Here is an 18342-nt window from a genome sequence, read left to right as displayed (position 1 = left end):
AGATTATTAATATGACATTCAATAAACTCTGGCACTGAATAGCTTTGTTTAATTAGTTGATAATTTAGGTAAAGATATACTTAACTTACCGAAGATTCTCAACAGAACCTGGAGTATGATAGAACTGGGGTTGGCTAATAACAACAGAGCTATCTAGCTTTTCAACAAGAAAGTTACAAATATTTTGCATTTTTCCAAATTCAGTAAATGTAATGCAGACCTGTAAATGAAATGACACTTGAAATTATTTTCATGCCTGATCTATTCTTTCAAGATTTTCTGTAAATATGAGTAAAAAAGGTAAAGTCAAATAACAATGAGGTCATTTTATTATAATATGTGACAGATAAAGCTATTTGATACTGAAAACTAAATTATTTTATTAAATTTTATTAAACTTTTAAAAAGCCTCTATATTTAACTTTTGAACATATGAAATACAGTTATAGTAATTAATGATCCTGCCTGGTTATTCTAACATCTATATTGGTTCTGGGTAAGTTTTTTCTCCTTATTGTGAGCTTTGTTTCCATGATATTTTGCATGCCAGGTAATCTTTCACTTTATGGGAGGTATTGGATATTCTTCTGTTTCTATAAATATTCTTTATTTGTTCTAGAATTCAGCTAACTGGGAAACTGATCTCTTTAGGTTTGCTTTTAAGATTTGTTAGGTGGGAATAGAGTAATGTTCCATCTGGTGCTAATTATTACTCCCTAATGAGGCAGGACACTTCTGTATACTCTACTTCAAGCCCTATGAATCAAGATTTCCTACCCTGGCTGGGGCTGTACCCAAACCCTGTATGTTCAAACACTGTTCCCTCTAATCTTTTTGGGGGAATTCTTTACTTAGCCTCAGGTCACTTCTGCACATACATGTGCTGATGGGTATTCTGCTGAGTACTTGGTGAAGGTTGGGGAGGAGGGGTCCCCTCTGTAGTTTCTGAAGACCTCTTTTTGTGCAGCCCTTTACTCTCCTGCAAGCTCTAGCTGTCTTGTCTTGTTTGGGCTCTCAATTCTATTTCTTCAATACAAGGAGTTTGCCAGGCTCTGTGTGGGTTCCCTTCCCTGTGAAGCTGCCTGGACACTCTCTTAAGAAAGTGATCTAGGACATGGTAGGACTTTTTTTTTTCTTTTTTAAAAGATTTTATTTATTTACTAGAGAGATAGTGTATGAGCAGGGAGAGGAGAGAGAGGGAGAGGGAGAATCAGGCTCCCCACTGAGCAGGGAGCCTGATGTGGAACTTGGTCCCAGGACCCTGGGATCATGATCTGAGCTGAAGGCAAGTGCTTAACCGACTGAGCCACCCAGGCACTCTGACACAGTAGGACTTTTACTTCTTTTTTCTCAGGGATCACTGTGTTTCATTGCCTCATGTCCACCCTTTTGAAAACTATTTCATACACTTTGTCCAGTTTTTGGTTTCAGGTGGGAAGGTAAATCTAGTCAATGTTATTCTATCTTAGCCAGAAGCAGAAGTCTTCTCTGTCTTTTGAAGAGAAGTCTGATAGTTTTGTTTCTTTCCTTTTTTTTTTTTTAAATACTCTATGGTATTAGTTAAAATATCATCTATTAGTGAAAAATCAATCTCTCAGCCTTACCCAGGGTGCTAGTTTTTAACTTCTAGATAGTTTCCAAAATTGCATTTCCTTCCTGGTTGAAAATCAAAGCTCCAAAATGCCTATAGCTGCCTTTTTTTTTTTTTTTATAGCTGCCTTTAATAATAAATACAGGGGTGCCTGGGTGGCCCAGTGAGTTGAGCATCTGACTCTTTGGCTCTTTGGCTCAGGTCATAATATCAGGTTCGTTAGATTGAACCCCTTGTCAGGGTCTGTGCTCAGCAGGGAATCTGCTTGAAGATTCTCTTCCTCTGCCCTTCCCCAACTTGCGCTCTCTCTCTTTCTCTCAAGTAAATAAATAAATAATCTTTAAAAAAGTATGAAAACAAATACAGGGATGCCTGGCTGGCTCAGTCAGCTAAGCATCCAACTAAGTTTCCACAAAGGTCACGATATCAGCTCATGAGATTGAGCCCCAAATGCTTAAGATTCTCTCTCTCCCTCTGCCCCTCCCTGCTGTGCTCTCTCAAAAAAAAAAAAAAAAGAAAATACAGATCATACTTTTCTGCATTTGCATAGTCTAATATGGAAAAAAGTCTTGTCTTTTGTTGCTATATTTAATCTATAACAGTCACAAAGGCACTGTACATATATTTCATTACATATAATGAAATATGGCAAGATTTATAGTGCTTTTATAGAAGTTGGAGGGTAACTAAATTTCAGAGTTCAAAGGCTTTCTCTGCATGCAGATTAGAGTGATTGAGCATAACAGGTTCCAAGTGGCAACAAAAGTAATTCTTTGCTATATAAGAACATAGCCCTTGAATTATATTTTATTGAGTTTAAAGATTTATTTTAGAGAGAGACAGTGAACAAGTACAGGGAGGGGTAGAGGGAGAGGGAGAGAGAAACTTTAGCAGACTCCTTGCTGAGCTCAGAGCCTGACATGAAGCTCGATCTCAAGATCCTGAGATCATGACCTGAATGGAAACCAAGAGGAGGCTTATTCTATTGCCCCATCCAGCGTCCCTGAAATAAATTTTATTTAAAGAAATTGTTCCAATTTCTACCCTGATTGCTTAAAACAAAAATAATTTTTATAAGTATACCTGCTTTCCTATGAAACATGCCCTCTTGGTATTCTTTGCTATTAAAAAAAAAAAAAAAAAAGTAGGGGCACCTGGGTGGCTCAGTGGGTGAAGCATCTGCCTTCAGCTCAGCTTTCTTGGTCATGATCTCAAGATCCTAGGATCCAACCCCACGTTTGGGCTTCTCACTCAGCAGGGAATCTGCTTCTCCCTCTGCCTCTGCTTCTCTCTTTCTCTCAAATAAATCTTTAAAAAAAAGCATATGGAGGAAAGGACAATGAAAATTCCTAAGAAGTTTGCTGATACTAGTTGTTTTTCGAGTCCCCTCCACCCCTAATTATCTGAGGCAAATCTAATCCCACAAAATCAGGTTTACCATGTAGTACTTGGCTTGCTCTACTTCTATAAAAAGCAGGAAAAACTCTCTGTTGCGATCAGCTCTGGAACTGGTCAAACAAGAGTCTGCCTTGCATCCCTCTTATCATTACCATGACTTAAAAAGTTAGCAGATGTAGCTTTTAGAAGTACATCTACATTCATTCACTCATTCATTCATTTTACAGATTTTATTTATTTATTCATGAGAGACACAGAAAGAGAGAAAGGCAGAGACACAGGCAGAGGGAGAAGCAGGCTTCATGCAGGGAGCCTGATGCAGGACTCGATCCCGGGACTCCAGAATCACGCCCTGGGCCGAAGGCAGGCGTTAAACCACTGAGCCACCCAGGGATCCCACATCTACATTTATTTTATTTTTTTTTATTTTTATTTTTTTTAAATTTTTATTTATTTATGATAGTCACAGAGAGATAGAGAGAGAGGCAGAGACACAGGCAGAGGGAGAAGCAGGCTCCATGCACCAGGAGCCCGACGTGGGATTCGATCCCGGGTCTCCAGGATCGCGCCCTGGGCCAAAGGCAGGCGCCAAACCGCTGTGCCACCCAGGGATCCCCCACATCTACATTTATAAACAGACTATCAGCTCTTTGTCCCAAACCATGGACAAACTATAGTTTAGGAATATGTGGGTTAAATGATTAACAAGAAATAAAAGAAATAAATTTGATAGAAAAAAAACTTGTATTCTTTTTCTAACAGTTCAAGAACTGCTTTAAGCCTGCCAATGCCCTGAACTTCGGCTTTTAAATTCAGCAATATGGTATATAATCAATACATAGCTCGAAAGAAATCCAAATTAATGAGGCAGGAGTCACTTTACTAAAGAATAGAGATGTTGCATCACAATTTTTAAGAGCTATTCAGGATAAAAAAGTTTTAATCTATCTCATATATTGAAGATAAAATTTATTTATTTATTTAATTTTATTTTTTTTAAAGATTTTATTTATTTATTCATGAGAGAGACAGAGAGGCAGAGACACAGGCAGAGGGAGAAGCAGGCTCTATGCAGGGAGCCTGACATGGGACTCGACCCTGGGTCTCCAGGATCATGCACTGGGCTAAAGGCAGCACTAAACCGCTGAGCCACCCGGGCTGCCCTGAAGAGAACATTTAAGATAAATTCATATATCATATTCATAATTCTCATTTGTTTTATCATGGTAAAATAATGTGATTACAAATGTATACACATAAACCTATTTTATATACTCTCTTGTACTAACTATATTAAATTACAAAACAGGTTGATACATAAGTGCTTCCCATCTCTTTGGTCAAGAAAACTCATTAGAAATTTTGGTACTAAAAAAGAAACTGAATTCCAAAATAGATTTTTTTTTTTTTTTAAAGTAAACTCTAGGGGATCACTGGGTGGCTCAGCAGTTTGGTGCCTGCCTTCGGCGCAGGGCGTGATCCTGGAGTCCTGGGATCAAGTCCCAGGTCAGGCTCCCTGCATGGAGCCTGCTTCTCCCTCTGGCTGTGTCTCTGCCTCTGTTTCTCTCTGTGTCTCTCATGAATAAATACATAAAATCTTAAAAAAAAAAAAAAAAAGTAAACTCTACTCCCAATATGGTGTTCAAATTCATGACCCCAAGATTAAGAGTTGCATGCTTTGCTGACTAAGCCAGCCAGGTACCCCCCAAATAGGTGAGATTTTAAGTGCCTCTAATAAATTTGTCTCTTATTGGATAAATCAAATCTCAGTTTATTAAAAATATCTGCAAATGAGACTTCTGAATTATTGCTAATCTCAATTACCATAAAGAAACAGCCAAAAGCCTTTTTAAAAATACTTGGTAGTTCTAATTTCCATAAAAGGCAGGTGGCTATAATACTGAACAAACTACATGTAGTAGGCTAGACTCTTTTTGATTCTAGGCAAGATTCTAGAACAGATTATTTTAAAAATTAGTTTATAAGAAATTAGGAAAGAAAAAAGTTTTTATGAGAAGTAAAGAAGATAAGGCCTTTTGATTCATTTTGTTCCATTACCACAGGCCTCAAGCACTTTGCATATTTTCTTTTCTTTTTGGTACTGCCACAATCTATTCTTTTCTTTCCTCTTTAAATCTCTTCCTGCTTTCTTGGTCCTGTCTCTGAAGAAAAGAATACAAGTCTTTTTCACATTAACGGTCCTCCAAGAAGGCATCAGGAATAACAAAATAAGAACACAGGAATCTAATACTAAAATCTTGTAAAGTTCTCTAAAGTCTTGAGTTTCTTGATGAGATGTAGAAAACTCATCTGACTTTTAATTTTGCTTTTATTCCTAAGAGTGAGGTTCACCAACTTATGCTTTTCTTCTAATCTCTATCTTCTGAACGACTGCCAAATTATTTCTATCCAAAGGCCAACCTATTGAGCATGTAGATTTGAGCTTATTAAGCACAAGTCATGATGTACTAAACTTGACTTCCTAGCTGGCAAGTTATTAGAGAAATACTGTAGCTCTAAAGGATTTATATTTTACTTATTTAGACAAATCTTGGGATATACTGACATACAGTCTTCATGGCAACATTGTTGGTTAGGGTCATAGTTGATTAATGCTACTTAATATTTTTATTAATTACACAGATGGGTACACAGATGATCAGATCAGCAGGTGACAGAAAGCTGGCAGGATAGAATATAAACACTGCTTGATAAAATCAAGACCCAAAAAGATCCTATAGGCTCAAAACACAGGTCAAACCTAGTGGATAAAATTTTACAGAGATAAATATAAACTTATACTTCATTTTGAAGTAGCAATAACAAAATATAAAATAGAAATATGATTTAAAGCAGTATGTGAGAGGGATCCCTGGGTGGCGCAGCGGTTTGGCGCCTGCCTTTGGCCCAGGGCGCGATCCTGGAGACCCGGGATCGAATCCCACGTCGGGCTCCCGGTGCATGGGGCCTGCCTCTCCTTCTGCCTGTGACTCTGCCTCTCTCTCTCTGTGACTATCATAAATAAAATTAAAAAAAAAAAAAAAATAAAGCAGTATGTGAGAAAGGCAGTTCAGCAAATTGTAATTATTAATTATAACAGCTCAAAAGAAGGAAACAATGTGATGCAAGTGCTAGAAGTTCATTTTTCAACATTTCAAGATAAGGAGATAGTCATCTTTTTCTCATACGGGCTGGTTAAATCACAGGACACCATAGCTTAGGTGCTTTAGATGGAAATTGGTTGACTCAATAAAGAGTTTGTCTTATTATAAGAAATGATTAAAGAAATTGGGGATTCTTACCCCTGGAGAAGAAAAAAGTAGCATCAACATGATACTGAACTTCCAAGTATCTACCTGAAGGAACAAGTATTAGCCTTTTGTTCTTGAAGAGGTACATAATGGATGAATAATAGTGAGTCAATCCTGGCTTAACGTTACAAAATTTTGTATTGATTAGATGTCTGAAGATGGAATAAACTTTTTATGCTCGTGCACTTATATAATTTCTAACTTTGGATTATCTTTAAAGAGAAGCAGCAGGGTAGGTAGAAGTTTATAGATAAAGAATCTTTAAAGTGCCTTTCAGGATGAAAATTTTAGTTATTATGTAAAATAATGTTCTACTATCTGATCTTACTTTGTATATTTAACTGTCCATGAGAATATTGGTATATGTTAGACATCATTTTGTACCTTGTGACCCCACCACCCTGGTCTCCACTGACTGCTGATGCTAACCTAAGAGCAATCATGTATTAGATTGCAGGATTTAAGAATTCTGGCTATCAGAGAGCCCTATGTAAAATATAAACATTTTCTGAAGAAAATGAGTACAAGACATTAAGAAGTAAATATAGCAGAAGAAGAGGAGCAGTGTTTGGCCAAGTCCTCATTTAGTCATCTTCTTATAGCAAAACAAGCAGCTCTAATGCATTTTTTTTTAAGATTGATTTATTTATTCATGAGAGACATAGAGAGAGAGGCAGAGGGAGAAGCAGACTCCCCGCAGGAGCCCGATGCAGGACTTGATCCTGGAGCTCCAGGATCACGCCCTGAGCCAAAGACAGACACTCAAATGCTGAGCTACCCAGGTGTCCCTCTAAAGCGTTTTTTGTAACTGTACAGTGGGTCTCTAAAACAGCTGTCTAAAAAACATGCCCATTTTCCATGAAGACTGTGTATTTGCTGGGACCATTCCTTTTCCTCCTTCCTTCCTGTATCTTCACAATAAAGCCCATTAACTTAAGATACTTAAAAGATAACCTGAGCCAATGTACATTCACTACAGCCTAAAGCCCTGACAGGCAATAACTACTGGAGGAGTTCCAGAATACTCCTGGCTTTTGATTTCCATAATACGGATTCTTACCACTCTGTTCTTCATCCTGTTGTGTTTTTTTTTTTTTTTTGACACCCAATCTCTCTTGTGAATATTACCCGGAGATCCCCCAAACTGAAAAATCTATTTTAAGAAAACAATTGATATGAAACAATATCATAGTGTATATCATAAAAGTCATATTAAAACTTTTCTTATCTGAGAAGATTCATAACTCCCTTTTTAAAATAACTCCTTTTTAAAACTGAAGTACAGTTGGCACACAATGTTACATTAGTTTCAGGTATAAAACAGTGATTCAACAAATCTATACTCTTTTTAAGATTTTAAGTAATCTCTACACCCAATATGGGGCTCAAACTTACAACCCCAAGATGGAGAGTCACTAACCAAGCCAGCCAGGTGTCCAATAAGTCTGTACCCAGCCAGGTGTCCAGTAAGTCTATACCCTCTATGCTCACAAGAAGTGTGGCCACCATCTGTCACCGTACAACACTATTATAATACCACTGACCGTATTCCCTATGCTGTACCCTTCATCTCCATAGTTTACTCATTCCATAACTGAAAGCAGGTTATCTCTCACTCCCTTTCACCCATTTTGCCCATTCTCCCAGCTCCCCTTTATCCTGTTTTGAAAGATACTTTTGAGTCCCTATTATAAAATAAATTTTGCCATGTGGATCCATAAAATTATCCTAAGTAATTTTAAAATCCCTTGAGATAGTTAAATTTTAAGTTGAAAATCACAAAACCATTAAAATTAGTATTGGAGCAACAATGTTTGTAAAAATTACTATCTCAAAGAGGTAAGAAACCAGGATTCTAATTTCTATTCTAATTCTTGTAACAGTCTTTGAGAAGTCTGAGCCCAGGTTATCTGAGATTAAAATTATATCCTTAAAATTAGAAAAATAACCTATTATATGCCTGAAGGTAGGACTAGATTATTTCTCAAGATATTTCCCACCTCTAAAGATAATCTGACTAGATAAACAAGAGTCCACTCTAACTCCATTCTTGTTTGCTTCCTGTGACAAGCAGGCAGTATGGACCTCGCACATAATCCCAAAATGTTTGGAAGCTGAAACAAATAGCAGTCCTATAATCTAACTACAATTATAACATAATTGTATAACAAATAATAACATGATTTCATAAAATCCAGATCATAAAATCTTTAAAGATAGGTAAAATGTATAGGCAATTGTAGGAACTAAATGTTATCATTGAGTATACAAAAATATTTTGTTCTTTTTAACTTGGGCAAAGGTTGAATAGTTTTTATTTATATTTTTAAAATTATTTATTTTGAGGAATTTATTTTTAAAGATTTATTTGAGAGAGAGAAAGCATGAGCAGGGGAAGGAGTAAAGGGGAGGAGAGGGCAGAAGGGGTAGGACAAGCAGACTCCCTGCTGAGTGGGGAGCCCAATTCAGCTGGATCCCAGGACCCTGAGATTATGACCTGGGCCCAAGCCAGATGTTTAACCAACTGAGCTATCAAGGCGCCCCTTAAAGATTTATTTTTAAGTAATCTCTAAACCCAATAGGGGGCTTGAACTCATAACCCCAAGATCAAAAGTTGAAAGCTCTACTCGTAAGCCAGCCAGATGCCCCAAGTGGTTATTTTTAAAGATTTCTTTATTTTAGAGAGAGAGAATCTCAAGCAGACTCCCCAGTGATCACAGAGCCCAATGCAGGGCTCATCTCACCCTAAGATCATGACCCAAGCCCAAATCAAGAGTTGGATGCTGAATCACCCTGGTGCCCACAAGTGGTTTTTATTTTGAAATAAAATTTAACTTACCACAAACACAGTAAAATTGCATTATAAAAAAAGAATGTTGAAAAGTGTGTCAATCCTTATGTAAGGACTTTATTAATTTGCTTTTTATCTGAGAAGAAGAAATTTCTCTCCTGTAGTGTTTCCTGCTCATGAAGTGGTAACTTTACTAAAATTTTATTCAGGTGGCAATTAACTGCCACTTCCTCCTTGCTATTTTTATTCCATTTCAAAACAATTTCTCTCAAATAAATCTCATTAAAATTTATTTTAAAAGCTCACGCAGGGGTGCCTAGCTGGCTCAGTGGTAAGAGCATGTGACTCTTGATCTTGGGGCTATGAGTTCAAGCCCCATGTTGAGTGTAGAGATTACTAAAAAAAAAAAAAAAACTTTAAAAAACCCACAGATATTAACACCAAAAATGATTTTGAGAAAAATAATCTTTTATCAATACCATGGGAAGCATTTTTCCTGTACATTTCAGTTCAAGAGTAAAATAAATGCAAATTGTCCCCATAAAGTCATGCTGTTTCCAATTATGTTATGATAAGTACATACCTCTGCCTCCATGTGATAAGCATTTTCCACTCTTCTAAAATCCTTTGTCACAGTTACATTTTCTGCCTGAAGCAGAAAGTACAAGAGTATAATTACTAAAGGTTTGGCTACTAAATGCAGGGACTCTAAAACATAAAGCAGAAACCTGAACTTATTAAAATCAGAATAACAGAGTATGCAGAAAGAACTGATTTGCTTGATGTTTAAAACTTTCCTAAAAGTTACATGAAGTAAATTCAAAGTCTACAAATACTTGCTGAAAATTTCATCATTGTCACTCCGTTTGTAGTAATTTTTACAGTAGCTTGTACAAAAAGTATGAACTTAGACTGGTATACAAATGAGGAATTATTTGTACATAAAGCCTTTTGGATGTTATAGGAATCTGCTGATCATGCTAAATAAGTAAATTTGTTTCATCATAGATATATTCCTGGTAATGTCTGACTGGTGGGCTCCCACACAAAATATGAGCTTTGTCCGGTTATCTGTAGGGTAATGGTTCCTAAGCAGAAGGCAATTTTGCTCCCCAGGGAAATTTGCTAATGTCTAGAGACATAACTTGATTGTTAAAATGGGCTAGAGAAGTACACTTTTATAATGTACTAAGTAGACACTGAATAAATGCTTCTGTTTACTAGAAACTGAGGAGGTTCCTAAGACATGGGACTAATTCTAGGAAAACTGGGACAGCCCCAGGTAACTGAGGACAAGTTGGTCATGTGATGGGTAGGGGTCAGGAATACAGCTAAATATTCTAAAATGCATAGGACGGCAAACAAAGAATTATCTAATCTAGGATGTTAAAAATAGTGCCAATATTGGGAAATCCTGCCATTTTGGGTACGAACTAAAAAAATACTAAAATATACTAGCCTAGTCCATTAAGTTTTCCCAACTAGGCTCCAGGGAAGCTATTTTATATCCAAATATAAAGGGCAGATTTTAAAAGACAAAAAGGTCAGTATAAGAATAACTACTTAAGTCTATGAAGGCAGCAAGGTAACATTCTCAATAGGTATAAAAAAACCTTGTCATGGCTGGAATACACTTAAAAAGGACAAACATGAAGAAAACCACAGAACTTCACACACACACACACACACACACACACATGCTTGAAAAAATGGACCAGGATGCAATATTGTAAAATCAATAATTCTCTTGAAATTGATATATGAATACTGCAAAATATGAAAAGAAGTTTTATTTGGACTCCAGAATTTTATACTCTCTGGATTTTCTGATTGTATCCCTGTGGTGTAATTTAACATGTCCCTTGCAGACAGGAAATCTTCTAGTAGAAAAGTAATGAGAGCAGAACTTGCCCTTCAAATGTTTTACAAAGCTGTAATAATTTAGATAATGTGGTACTAATGTAGCAGCATAACCAGGATCAAAAGAACTAGTATTCCAAAACTAATCCAAGAATGTCTGAAGACAAGTATAATACCAGTAACATTTCAAAACAAAGGCACAGCAAGCAATATGGAATCCTCATGACATACAATCTGCCCCTAATCTCTCTGAGCAGCAACTATGTGGTTAAAGGTAAATCCTGATTAGGTCTAAACCATTCAGGATTATCACAACTAATTTGCTACAAGATTAGGTTAAAAAATGGGCAGAAATCTAAATTTACACTAATTAGTATATGCCATTTCTCTGGCCAGACAATTTAGATCATCCATTTAACATGTCCTGTGAACTACAGGAGTATTTGTTTTTATATGGTTGCAGGAAATAAGAACTATTGACTTTCTTGTTATGGTACAGTATGTGGTGTAAGGCTTGGGAATATTGTAGCCATTTTAGTATCATGCAGGAAGCACAGGAAAGCCAGGAGAACTGCATCAAAACAGAGTCTTGACCATTGCATACCTGATGTGCATATTATTCATTTAAGATTATGAAAGCAATACTTTTAATTTTTATTATTATAATTTTTAAAATACTTTTTTTAATAATACTTTTTTAAAAAAAGATTTTACTTATTTATTCACGAGAGAGAGAGAGAGAGAGAGAGAGAGAGAGATTGGCACAGACACAGGCAGAGGGAGAAGCAGGCTCCATGCAGGGAGCCTGATGTGGGACTCGATCCTGGGTCTTCAGGACCACATCCTGGGTTGAAGGTGGCACTAAGCCACTGAGCCACCCAGGCTGCCCATACTTTTTGTTTTTAAGGGCAATTCAAGTTAAGTTCTTGCACACGCAGTAAAAGATAAGATTTCAGTACATGATTTCAGTACAGCAACTTACCCATTTAGGAGAAAACAAAACCCTTTTCCTTACACCAAAGTGAATTCCCACACACCAAATATTTAAGTAGTATCAAGGGTCCCTAAAGGTTCCAGGAAATATTAGTTAATAGTTATATAACCTTAAGCTTCGGAAGGATCCAATAAGTGTTACACCAAAGGCAAGAAACACATAGAAAAGATTAATGAATTTGTCTAAATAAAACTTAAACATTTTGTATGTTCAATACTGTAAAAGGTATATGGCAAGGATGAAATTGGGAGAATTTTTTGCAATACATGGAAGACAGAGTTGTTGATAAAGTTCCCTTAATCTTGAAAAAGAAGATCAAAGCCAGAAGTATCACAATCCCAGATATCAAGATACACTACGAAGCAGCAGTAATCAAAACAGTAAATATTGGCACAAAAATAGATGCATACCAGTGGAATGGAATAGAGCTCAGAAATAATCCCACACTTATAAGGCCTATGATAATTAATTAATCTATGACAAAGGATGCAAGAATATACAATGGGAAAGAGGCAGTCTCTTCAACAAATGGTACTGGGAAAATTGGACAGCTGCATGCGAAAGAATGAAACTGGACCACTTTCTCACACTATACATAAAAATAAACTCAAAATGGATTAAAGGCCTAAATGCAAGATCTGAAACCATAGAATTTCTAGGAGAAAACACAAGCAATAATTTCCTTGATATTAGCCATAGAAACTTTTTTCTAAATATGTCTCCTCTGGCAAGGGAAACAAAAGCAAAATTAAACTACTGGGACTACACCAAAATAAAAAGCTTCTGCACTGGGAAGAAAATCAACAAAACAAAAAGGCAACTTACTGAAAGGGAGAAATAATTTTATATGATATATTTGATATATCCAAAGGAGATAAAGAATTTATACAACTCATCACCACAAAAACAAATAATCCAATTAAAAAATGGGCAGAGGACCTGAATACAGATTTTTCCAAAGAAGGCATACAGATGGCCAACAAACACATGAAAAGATGCTCAATGCCACTCACCTCAAGGAAATGCAAATTAAAACTACAATGAGATACCACCTTATTATGTCAGAGTGGTTAAAATCAAAAACAAGAATAACAAATGTTGGTGAAGATGCGGGGAAAAAGGAAACCTGTACGTGACTGGTAGGAATACAGACTGGTGCAACCACTGTGGAAAACCGTATGGAGGTTCCTCAAAAAGTTAAAAATAGAATTACCATATGATAAGTAATTCTACTGCTGGTATTTACCCAAAGAAGACACAAACACTAATTCAAAAAGATACCTGCATCCCTATGTCCATTGCAGCATTATTTACAATAACCAAAATATAGAAGCAACCTAAGTGTCCATCCATAGGTGAATGGATAAAGAAGATGTCTGACAGACATTCAAACACACACACATTGGACCATAACTCAGCCATCAATATGTTGGATCTAGAAGATATAATGCTAAGTAAAATAAATCAGCCAGCAAAAAACAAATACCATATGATTATATACATATGTGGAATTTAAGAAACAAAGCAATTGACCAAACAAGGAAAGAAAAAAAGAGAGACAAAAAAAGACTTAACTACTGAGAACAAACTGGTGGTTGTCAGAGGGAAGTGGGGAGTGGGATATAGATAAATCGATAAAGGGGATTAAGAGTACAACTATCTTTTTAAAAAATATTTTATTTATTCATGAGACACACACAGAGAGAGAGAGAGAGGCAGAGACACAGGCAGAGGGAGAAGTAGGCTCCCCGCAAGGAGCGGGATGTGGGACTCGATCCCGGATCCTGGGATCACAACCTGAGCCGAAGGCAGACGCTCAACTGCTGAGCCACCCAGGCATCCCAAGAGTATAATAATCTTGATGAGCACTGAGAAATGTACAAGATTGTTGAATCATTATACTGTACGGTAGAAACTAATTTTTAAAAAAGATCCCTTAAATTAATAAAGAAAAAACAACAGAAAAAATGGACAAAGTATTATGAATTGGCAATTTACATGAAATAAAGTTTAACTTCAAATGTGAAAAAAACATAAAACATAGGAAGTGACAGTAACATTTTTTTACTGAATTGGCAAAATTAAAAAGATTATGCCCATTATGCCTAGTGTAAACTTTTCATCCTAGACTGTAATTTTTCATAAGCCTGAAAGTTTGTATAAACCAGGAATTAATGTCCAAAAAACATAATTAGGGATGCCTGGGTGGCTCAGTGGTTGAACATCTGCCTTTGGCTCAGGGTGTGATCCTGGAGTCCCGGGATCGAGTCCCACATCAGGCTTCCTGCATGGAGCCTGCTTCTCCTCCCTCTGTCTATGTCTTTGCCTCTCTCTTTATCTCTCATAAATAATAAATAAATAAATAAATATCTTAAAAAAAAACCCAAAACCAAAAAGCATAATTAAGAACATGTATAAATACCTAGCAACAAGGATATTAATTTTGCCACCATTTTCAATAATGAAAAGCTGAAGCCAACTTGTATGATATATTCAATCTATTCCTACTACTCCCTATCTTAATTTGAGCACATCTAGAAACAGACTCTGAGCCAAGGATGTGAGTATAAACAGTTAATTTTTTTTAAGGATTTTTATTTATTCTTTTTTGAAAGAGAGAGAGAGAGAGGTAGAGACACACGCAGAGGGAGAAGCAGGCTCCATGCAGGGTGCCCGACATGGGACTCGATCCCGGGTCTCCAGGATCAAGCCCTGGGCCAAAGGCTGCCCTAAAGATTTTTATTTATTTATTCATGAGAGACACAGAGAGAGGCAGAGACATAGGCAGACGGAGAAGCAGGCTCCATGCAGGGAGCCCGATGTGGGACTCCATCCTGGAACTCTGGGATCACACCCTGAGCCACAGGCAGACACTCAACCACTGAGCCACCCAGGCGTCCCTAAGCAGTTAATTTTTAAGATGATCCCAAGAAACACTGTAGGGGAGTGGGAAGTGAAATGGAAGGAAAGTAAGCCATTCAAGTATGTATTGCCAAGCGGTCACCACTGTGGGCAACTGGAACTTTTATCTGCAGAGAAACTCTGGCAATAAGGCAGAACACGTACCTCAGAATTAAGCTGCCCAAGAGGGAAGGTATCTTTCCCCTCTCTCCCCTCAGTTGTTAGTTCAAGGCTGCTAGAGCTTGAGGAGGGGTTAATTCTCTGGCACTACTGACTGGCCCACTTGTAGGTGGAGCCAGGAAAAACTGGCAAGGAATTCACAAGTGTTGGCAGATGGAAGTTGGGCCTGTATGCACACAAATGTGAAGTGCCAAGGGATACAAGTGTGGGGTATCAATAGCATCTGCTACATCCCCTACTTAAAACTTAATCACCCACTGCCAAGACAATAAAGCAGCAACACACTACAGTGGTTAAGAGCAAGGGTTTTGAGGTCAAAATTCTTGACTAGAGTCTAAACTTTGCCACTTCCTAGCTGTGTGACCTTGGGTGGGCTCCCTGCCAATAATCACTCTGATCCTGTGAGTTCTCAACCATAAACAGCAATTGAAATGCATTTTCATGTGGTCGGAATGAGTATCAAATGAGATAACATTTGTAAAAGATCTAGCATTAAGCAGGATTTTTTTTTTATAGCCAATAATATCCAAACTCCTCATTATAGCAAACAAAGCCTTTCTCCATGCTCTGTCTACAGCTTTCTGAACACATTTTCTTCGTAACACTTACTATATATTAGTTTATTCCTATCATGAGACTCCTTCAGCACAGTACCTATGTTTTACTCATTCTCTATTTTTGGTGCACAGCAACTAATAACACATTTATCAAAAAAAAAATACAATTATGAGTAGGCAAATACTGGAGCTTACAGCCTATGAAGAGAACATGCAAACCACAAAGCAAAATGTTATATATATAAAGTATAGCCTATGAATGCAAAGCAAGTGATACAAAAAGGTCTGTGCTCTGGAGAGGTTTAGAATATGAAGAAGACACCAGTAAAGCAAGAATTAAAATACAGACTAAGTTTTATTACAAGTGGGAAATGGAGTGTGGTATGACAGAGACTAGTGTTATGTTAGAAAAGGAATGCCAAGGAGGTGAGGTTGGTTGGTTCTTAAAGAAAAAAATGGGCATCAGCTAGTCAAGGAGAGGTGAGATAACAGGAAATAACAGAAAATTAGGCTCCATCTATTAAGCAGAGTAACCTGAATAGGAGGAAACCTTTAAGTAGGGCAGTGATGTTTATAAAACCCAAACTCCAAAATCTAAAATGAATAAAGACTTTGTGAAAACCCATTATAATTCATCCTGAAAAGTAATATGATTTTTTGCATTATCTACTGAACAAATCATCTACATGACTGCTTTCTTCCATTAGCAAAGTTAACTGGTAGATTACTGACCTTCTATCTCTTGCCTTGAACACTGAACCCTAATGTAATTAAGTTAATACAGTAATTTATTGTTTTACATATTAGAATTTACAGCCATGTGAACTTGGTATACATTTTACATAAATAACTTAAGAATTAGTTATATTATGCAAACAGGACTGCAGCACGGGCAACAGTTGTTTTGAGGAAATTTTTTCTACATATTAAACCATTTAATTCACATTACTTATAATAAGCATTTGAATTCTTTTAAACTGTGAAGTAATTAAGACATCTTTTCCAAATGACTTTTTAAATAACTATACTAGTAAATGCAGTACAAATATATTTTTTCCTTAAAATAAAGACTTGTTTTTTGGGTGTGGGTCATGTTTAACAATAGGCAGGAAGCATTGTTATGAACTTGGTGTTACCCTGGATAAATCACAACTCTGGCCTTTTGAGTCGTACTGTGTAAAATGAGGGAATTGGGATAGTTGACCCATTCTGTGGCTTCTAATTTTCTTGTATTCCAATTATCTGGAGGCAACTGTGGCTGGAAAAAAAGCGGATTTTAGTTTCAAGAAGACAACAAATACCACCCTACCTGAAATTTAGAGCATTATTTAACCTCTTTAAATCTAAATGGGGATATTAAAACCTGACTCACAAAGCTGTTGTTCAGATTAAATAAAGCTGGTTCGCTTCTTTCCTTTTTAGAAGTGGAGCTAAGATGTAGTTAGTGTTTGTTTCACGGACATCTCTCGTTAAGTAGCAGTATTTCATTTGTGTGGCATCTACAACATGTTGGCTTGTTTTGAAAGTTCAAAACGAAAAATATTGCAGACATTTTTTTAATGGAATTCATTTTTCCTCCCCACGTTACTGTTGGCGGAAAAATGCTGAAAAACCACTTAATGCGAAGCTTCACCCGGTGGGGAGGGAGCAGGCCGCGCTTTTCGCTCGCCAACTGCATGGTGCAGAATCAAAACAAAGAATGACTAGTGTGCAGTACACTGACTTAGGCAACCATTTTACATCTAATGGTCAGGCCTGCCAGTTCGTCCTATCGAGGTTAAAAACAAAATTATTGGCGACAAATACCACCAAATAAAGACTGACTCGATTTGCATTCTTTTACTTTATAAGCCACTGAGGCTTACCTCAGTAAGGTAAGCTTACCTCAGGTACCGGCAATACGTCGTTGGCCGCAAGTTTCAGTCGGCCAGGTCGTGGCCTCCGTCATACCAGGGAGACCAACGTGCCCCTGACCCACCAGCCCCTCCACGCCGCCTCCAGCAGGGACCCGCGGGGCCGGAAGTTCCGCCTCCGGTTTTTGCCGTCCGGCCCGAGGCCTCCCGCACGAAGCTCTCACCTGCAGGCCCTGCTGTTGGAGGCTCTGCGTGATGTAGTCCAGGCGGCGGCAAACGCTCTTCTTGGCCTCAGCCGCGGCCTCCTTGGTGCTGCTCACTAGCACCGCCACCTGCGCGCGGTCAGGGCCCGCAGACACCTCCGCAGTGCCGCTTACGTGCACCTCGCGGGTCGCGCTTTGGGCCTGTGCTGAGGAGACGGGGCGGCGGAGGCCGGGCAGCGCCTCACCGCCCGAGACCGCATTGTTCTCCCGGCCCCGGTCCGCCCAGGGAACCAGTTCCACGAATACCCGCGACTGAGGCGTCCGTTGCAACGACATAGTGATGGTAGCTACGTTTCCATAGCAACCCAGAGCCTACGGCGGCCCTTCCGAGCCAAAGCACGCCACGGCTTTCTTGCGCGCGGCGCAAAGGATCCCGGGAGGGGCTGGGAGGCCCCAGTGTTTCTGGAGGGTGCGAGCCGTGAGTTGGTGTTTGCCGTAAGTCCTTTACAAGGTGTTGGCTGGGCCAACGTGATCGTCGTTGTTGAGGTGTTTGCCTTACGGCTATCAAAAGTCTTAGCGCGTCGTCCCCGCCGCCGCCGCTCTCTGCAGAGCTCCGCCTTTCGAAGCCCTCCGCCCGCGTCTGCCCGCTGGGAAGCTCCCGGTACGACCTGGCTCGCCGCAGTGGGATTCGTTATTTTTTGTT

The 18342-nt window shown here is 38.2% G+C and overlaps 1 protein-coding gene across 5 annotated transcripts in view; it reads right to left on the bottom strand.

Annotated features, from left to right (window-relative positions):
- IRAK1BP1 (interleukin 1 receptor associated kinase 1 binding protein 1) overlaps positions 1-18098 on the bottom strand; it is a 35543-nt gene extending 17445 nt beyond the window's left edge. For 3 of the 5 annotated variants that reach the window (XR_011996893.1, XR_011996892.1, XM_072735770.1), the window contains exons 1-3: positions 17661-18044; positions 9675-9740; positions 90-220 (exon numbers count right to left, since the gene is read on the bottom strand). Coding sequence is in view for 3 of the 5 variants with exons in the window: in XM_072735770.1 (XP_072591871.1) it covers positions 90-220; positions 9675-9740; positions 17661-17975 (512 nt within the window). In the remaining 2 variants the exon portion in view is untranslated. Of the gene's footprint in view, positions 1-89; positions 221-9674; positions 9741-17660 lie in introns of all 5 variants that reach the window. The other 2 variants (XM_026007392.2, XM_072735765.1) reach the window with 2 other exon arrangements.
- Positions 18099-18342: the final 244 nt, after the last annotated feature.

This window comes from Vulpes vulpes, chromosome 1 (genome assembly GCF_048418805.1).
Source record: "Vulpes vulpes isolate BD-2025 chromosome 1, VulVul3, whole genome shotgun sequence".
In the NCBI taxonomy this organism is placed as follows: domain Eukaryota; kingdom Metazoa; phylum Chordata; class Mammalia; order Carnivora; family Canidae; genus Vulpes; species Vulpes vulpes.
This window is presented reverse-complemented; position numbering and strand designations above follow the sequence as displayed.